Genomic DNA, 6615 nt, shown 5'->3' with positions numbered 1-6615 from the left:
CCCCGCATGGCTGAGCCGCTGCGATCCGGTCCCCTGGCGAAAGCCCGTCAGGGCAGTGCAGCAGAGCAAATGGTACCCACATGGGGGGCTGCGCGGGGAGGGTGGGATCCGGCAACCTCCCCCATCCTGCCGAGCATCCCTGCAGCCCCTTCCCCGGCGGAGAGGAAAAATTACCCTCTCCTGCAGGATAACGAGGAAAATTCAGATTTTGGGTTTCTGCTCCTACCTAGAGGCAGCAGGACGGACATTTCCTAAAAGGCTCCTAAAAAACATCTGTCTTTGTCCCACTGGCCCCAAAGTTTCTTGCACATATATATTATATGTGCGACAACTGACAGCCTCGAAACCACGTTTGAAGTTTGCTAAAGGCAGACACTTCCCTATGATCTTTAAAATATACAGCATGACGCGAGGTATTTTAAATAGATCAAAATACATTTATTACATATTTATATTATTTTCTCTAGTCTATTTATATCTTTTGGAGACTCTTATATATAATATATATAATATATTTAAAATAACATAAAATTGGCCAGTTTTGTCATCTGAAATACATTTTACAAATATATATACATTGTCACATATATCTCAAATATATGTGCAATGAGACAGAGAAACACCGGAGGTGGAAAAGGTACAGATACTTTCATTGCATCCATCAGCTCCTCTATCGCTGCATGTCACCGTCGCCCCAGCGAACGGACTCGGCATTTTACCCCTGGGACACCAGTGCTCCCAGTTGCCAACCTGCCCGTGTGAACTGGTGCCGGGTCTCGGTCCCCAAACTGCCTGGGGCCAGGCCTGGGGGAGCACTGGGGTGTGTTCTGGGGGGGGGGGGCGGGGTGTGTGGAGGAAAGATGGTGCCCCCAGGAGGGGGCAGCGGGACAGATGTGCACAGCTGGCGGGCAGCAGGGCTCAGCGAGGTGACGGGTGGCATTGGGACGGGCACCATCCCACATCCCCTCCCCGCTCGTAACGCGGCTGGATCCTGCCCTGTGCCAACCCCCCCGTGGCAGCATCCCTGAATTGGGGGGGTGGGAGAGCAGGATCCGGCCGGAGCTGCCACACACTCGTTTCGGCGTGCAAGAAATGGCGGGGGGACACAGGGGAGTCTTTTGGTTGTCAGCACGAGAGGAAAGGAATGAGCAGGAGGGTTTAAAAATAAACGTATTTGTTCTGCCTTATTAAAGATAGAAAAGGTGGCTCTGAATTCATCTCCTACAAAAGGTTTGAAGGTCAAGCAGGCACCGAATCGCGAAAGGTTAAGCGCTCAGAGATTGTCCCAGCCCTAAAAGACTAAGTGCACTAAATTCAGTTATGAGAAGCTAAGGCTCGTCCCAACGGCTCCCGGCCCCAGGGACCCACCGCCCGGCCGAGCAGGGACATGTCACGTCTTTCGGGGGCAGAGGACGCTCTTTCCAGCCGGGATGTGGCCGCTTTCTGCTCTCACTGGTACGTCTTTTTGGGGTGAAACCAAGTGGGAGCAGCAGCGGGTCCAGCCCCCGGTCCCCGGCCAGGGCAGCTGCTGCTGCCGGAGGCTGCCCTGAGCCCCGGCCGAGGGCAATCCCTACGGGATGCTGGCCAAGAGGATTAGCGGCTCTTTCCTTTCTCGGACTCCCGCCATCCTCCAAGGATCAAGCGTAACGCCAGAGTTAACTCCATGGATGGAGCGACCTCGGCTCGGAGGAAATGGCCGGTGGCTATTTTGAGGGGGGGGACATGTCCCCTCACTCAGCTCCGAGCCCCTTCCCGCCGGGATCCCGCTCCATCCCTGCCATGACCAACACCAAAACCCGCATCCCAAGAGCACCCCTGTGCATTTCCAGCCCCTCTGGGGAACCTAAGTGCCGAACAAACACCACTTTTTGACTTTTTTCACCTTTTTTTTCTCCCCCCCCCCCCCTTTTCTTTGACAATTCATGTGATTAAAACTACCCCTGGGCAGCCTTCCCAATGTTCCCTGATGGCAGGAAAAAAGACCAGTAGCTCAGAGCGCTCACAGGTAGGCAAAAATAATATTTATACACTATGTACCGGCGTGGTCCATGGCCAGGACGAGGACTATGCAGTATATGTACGACGACTCGCCAGAGCTAGATCCTCACTAGCGGGGTTCTGGGAAGGGGGTGCGTGAACGGGGGCTGGGGAGGGTCCGAACCCCCCCTCACAGTGCCAGCCACGGGCGCTCCCCAGCCCAGTTCACATCCTCCTACGCAGCAGTTTAAAAATACATCTGTATATATTATTCTATTCTCCCAGGTAACACTGTACAATCATAGAAGTTTCTTTAAAAGCAATAATTTACTTAAAGACATCTCTATTTCTCTTTCATTTTTATACAAATATTTACTGTGATATATATATATTTATAAAGAAATTAACCCTCTGAGAACCCTACAGCAGCAAGATGTGCACCTTTTTTTTATAATTATTATTTATTCAAAAGAACCTAAAACCACTTAAAAGCATTTAAAAAAAAAAATAAATAAGTAGTGCGCACGCAAAATCTCTCTGCGCCCCCCTCCATCCTTCCCACCCCCCAGATGCTATGGGGCAAAAAGCGGGTGGCAAAACCATCCCCCCCTGGGAGCAAAGGGACCGGCGATGGGATGGCATCCGCGTTCACTGTCTTAGAAACACAAATGTCGTGGCCGGAGCTCAATGGCACATCCATACATGTCCCTGCTTTTGGGGACAGCCCATCTGGGGCACTCGGTGCCGAAACGGCCGGCTCCCTCCCGGCGCTGCCCCTGGGGATGTTTTCTCCCAGTGGCTGGTTTTTAGGGGAAGCCAAAAATAGAGCAGCCCCTTGGTTTGCAGCACGGGATCATGGTGATGGACGCTGGTGGGAACAGGGTTGGGAGAAAACTCTGCGGGGACGAAGTCCCGGTCCCCGTCCCGCGGCCGGCTGGCGAGACATGATGCTCGGGGGCACCGGGCAGTGCGGGGGCACCGGGGCAGCTGCTCCCCAGAGCCCTTTGCAAGAAGGAGATGGGGATGGGGACACAGGACAAATCTGCCACCGATGTTTGGACATGCCACAGCAAGTTGTATCCCTGGGACACGGCTTCCCTGATGTGGGCAGGGGGGAGAAAAGCACCGGGAGCCCGTCACAGCCAAAATGCTGTTGGGGACCCCGCTCTCAACCCCTTCTCCCCGAGGCCGGGTGCTGCTGGGGCTCCGCACCCCGCATCAGGTGCGGGATGCCTGTGGGTACCAAAGCCTTTCCCATGGCCACGGAGAGCAGGGAGCCAGATTTTGGCTCCCAGAGCACCAATGAGCAGCACGGCCGGGATGAAGGGACCCGCAACCTGCGTCTTCCCGGCTCATTCCCTCTGTGCTAAGGCGGGGAGTAGGGCAGGGGCAAAGGCTTCCCGTGCACGGGGTGGTTTGCCTTGTGCCGTAGCAAAAGCTAAACCAGTGTGCCGTCAAGGCCAGCCTAAAACACAGCTGATGGTGGGATGTCGCCCCAAGGGAAGGATGCAAGCGGGGTGCCGGGGAGGAGGGCTGGGGCGTGGGATGAGTCTGCATCTCTAAGGCACGATCCACCTTGAGGCTGGGACATGGGGATGGGTTGAAGCGCGAGATGGGGTGGTTTCCTCAACTGGCATCTGTTGTTTTCGGAAAAGCATCTGCCTCTGAAGCAGGACTCTCCGGTGAACGGGGAATTCATAAATCCCAGCCTGGCATGGAGACGGCTCCTGTGCTAGAAGAAGTGCAACTCAACATGACGACTTTCACATTGATTTCCATGTCTGAAATGATTTTTCAAAGGAGAAAATACTGAATTGGTTGGAAAAGTGGGGAAATACCCAAATTTGAGAGCTTTCCACTCTGCTTTTTGTGCTTTTTGCTATTTCGTCCTAGTTACAGTGAAACTTATGAATTCCCTGTTGGAGATGTTGGGGGAGACCCAACGCTTCAGCAGCTGATGCCCCAGACACAATTTCCACCCTGAAGATCAATATTTCCAGAAATTGGCTAATTACTGTGTTTACAATGCTTCTTTCTATCATGGTCTGCCTTTTCCTTATTAGCTACTTTGCCAGTAATTACGCTACTCACTTTCGCTGCCACGGACCTCCAGCCACTTATGTCTGTTTTCTGCCTACAAAGCCATGCCAGTGGGGAAAAAAACCCCACCCCAAAATTGGATGCAGTCTTGACTTCTAGCTCTTGCATCTGCCCAGCAAGTCACCTCCTCAAAGGACCCCGGTGGCTTATTCATTCCCTTGTTCATTTTTAAAAAATACTGAATCACTTCTTTCAGATTTAATATTATTATTATTATTGTTATTATTATTATTATTATTATTATTATTATTATTATTATTTTGGTAAACAGTCTCCCAAACGGTATGGTGAAAAAATTAAAAACCCTCTTGCCTCCCTCCCCACCCTTTTTCCCCAAATTAAAAAGAAGTACGTTAATGTTGCATGTTATTTCAAGTGTTGTTCTTGTGCAACTGAATCAGACTGCCTGCTGGAAGGAGCAATTTTTTTTGTTGTTGCTGCTCAGTTAAAAAATAAAAGGAAAAAAAAGAAAGAGCAAGAGAAAGATTTGTTTCCTGATATTTCCTCTTTTTGGATCTCGCAGTGCTCGGCTTCAAGAAAACGCTGGCGTTTTCCCCGCGGGGAGAGCAAAGCCCCGCGGGGCCGCGTGGGGCGAGCGCCTGCCTGCGCCCCACGGACCCTCCTCTTTCCGTCCGTCCCTCCAGAGCCGCCGGCCGCGCTGCAGGCGCCGGGCGCAGGAGACGCGCCGTGGCCTGCCGCCGTCCCCTCCTGCAGACCGCTCAGTGGTTATTGCGATGAAACTGAAAACTATGAACGATACTAATTTCTCAAGCATTCCTATGGCACTTGCATTGTTCTGCATAATTTGAGCGGGTTGTAGGGGAAGAGATTAGAGGAGGAAAAAAAATACCCTCGGAAAAGTCAATGGAAGGACCAAGAGTCATATTTCCGACTCCCTCCTGTATGACCGCTGATCCAACGCTATTGTGGCTTGAAGCCTATCGAACTCGTGCCTGTTGTCCGGGCTCAGGTCCTCCAAACCCCGGCTGTCATCGTCTTCCTCTTCCTCGTCGCGGCTCATGAAGGCCAGCTCATTCTCGTAGCAGAAGGAGTTGGTGCTGGGCAGCAGGAATTTGTTCTCCACCAAGTCCTTGGCGCTGCAACGGGGGGTGGACGGGACCTCGTAGGTTTTGTGGAAGTGGGAATAGTCTACTTTGTACTGGTTTTTCTCCTCGAACAAGACGGGCTCGAAGCGGTGGCCCCAGAGGATCTCACTGGCCAGGTAGGAGCTCCGAGCTTGCGTCGTCATAGCGGTGGCTTCTACCATGCCTTCCAGGATGACCACGATCTCAAAGTCGTCTGTCTCCAAGTCCTGGCGGCTGATCCCGAACAAGGGGCTGTCTTCGTTGATCTCGTGGAGAATGGTGATGGGAGACACCAAGAAGATACGGTCCAAGCCTTTATCAAAGCCCACATCGATGTCTATTTGGTCGAGCGGTATGTACTCCCCTTCTTCTGTGATCCTGGGCTTAATTAGCTGAGCTCGTACGTGGGCTTCAACTATGTGGCTTTTCCGGAGATTCCCAACTCTCCACATCAAGCAGAGTTTTCCATCTCTCATTGCCACTACTGCATTATGGCTGAAAAGTAATGTCTGGGCCCGTTTTTTGGGCCTGGCCATCTTTGCCATTATTGCACCAATCATGAAAGAGTCAATTATACACCCCACGATGGACTGAACCACCACCATGAAGACCGCAAGCGGGCACTCCTCCGTCACGCAGCGGAAGCCATAACCAATAGTCGTTTGGGTCTCGATGGAGAACAGAAAAGCAGCCACAAAGCCATTGACCTGCAGAACGCAAGGCTTGAAGGTATCGTCTCCACCCGGGTTTTCTAGGTCTCCGTGAATGAGTGCAATTAGCCAGAATATCAGCCCAAACAATAACCAGGACACCAGAAATGCCAGGGAAAAGAGCAAGAGCATATACCTCCAGCGGATGTCAACGCACGTGGTGAACATGTCTGCAATGTACCTCTGCGGCTTGTCATCCATGTTGGTGAACTCCACGTTGCACTGACCGTTCTTCTTTACAAACCTGTTCCTGCATTTCCTCCTGGTGTGGATTTTCCCATTGCCAAAGCCGTTGATACCTGGCATGGTGGTCAACCTCAGCCCGTCTTCCTCAGAGGACACGATGCTGTAAGGGTTGACTCTGCCTGCAGTCATCCCTGAGCCAAGCCCACAGTGAAGGTGAAGGGTCTTGCGACTCCTGGCGTCCCCCTGGCCCACCCCTGCCCACCCCCCAGATTCTGTTGCAGTGGAAGAGAAGTCCCAAGCTTCCACGTCTTGGCTTTCACGTCACCACGCGGATCCCGTGAGAGGCTCTGCAATGAGAAAACAAAGACACGGCCGTTACCTTTCATGGCAAAGGGACCCAAGGGGGTGTTTGGCCATGGGTCTGATGGGGTGGGTGGCTGCATGTTGAGCGAGGACCCACCCACTGCCCTAACTCTCCCTCCTGTGGCTAGGCTGTTCCCAAAAAACACACAGGAGGAAGGAAGAATGTCTTAGAGTTTGTTCTTTTGTACTACAAA

The 6615-nt window shown here is 52.3% G+C and overlaps 1 protein-coding gene across 1 annotated transcript; it reads right to left on the bottom strand.

Annotated features, from left to right (window-relative positions):
• Positions 1 to 3467: 3467 nt before the first annotated feature.
• LOC143166528 (ATP-sensitive inward rectifier potassium channel 12) lies at positions 3468 to 6294 on the bottom strand. The gene has a single exon (XM_076350953.1). The coding sequence runs from the start codon at positions 6245 to 6247 to the stop codon at positions 4958 to 4960; it is 1290 nt and encodes a 429-aa protein (XP_076207068.1). The 5' UTR covers positions 6248 to 6294; the 3' UTR covers positions 3468 to 4957.
• Positions 6295 to 6615: the final 321 nt, after the last annotated feature.

This window comes from Aptenodytes patagonicus, chromosome 13, assembly GCF_965638725.1.
Source record: "Aptenodytes patagonicus chromosome 13, bAptPat1.pri.cur, whole genome shotgun sequence".
NCBI classification, from domain to species: domain Eukaryota; kingdom Metazoa; phylum Chordata; class Aves; order Sphenisciformes; family Spheniscidae; genus Aptenodytes; species Aptenodytes patagonicus.
The sequence above is the reverse complement of the archived record's forward strand: the minus strand, read 5'-3'. Positions and strand labels throughout refer to the sequence as shown.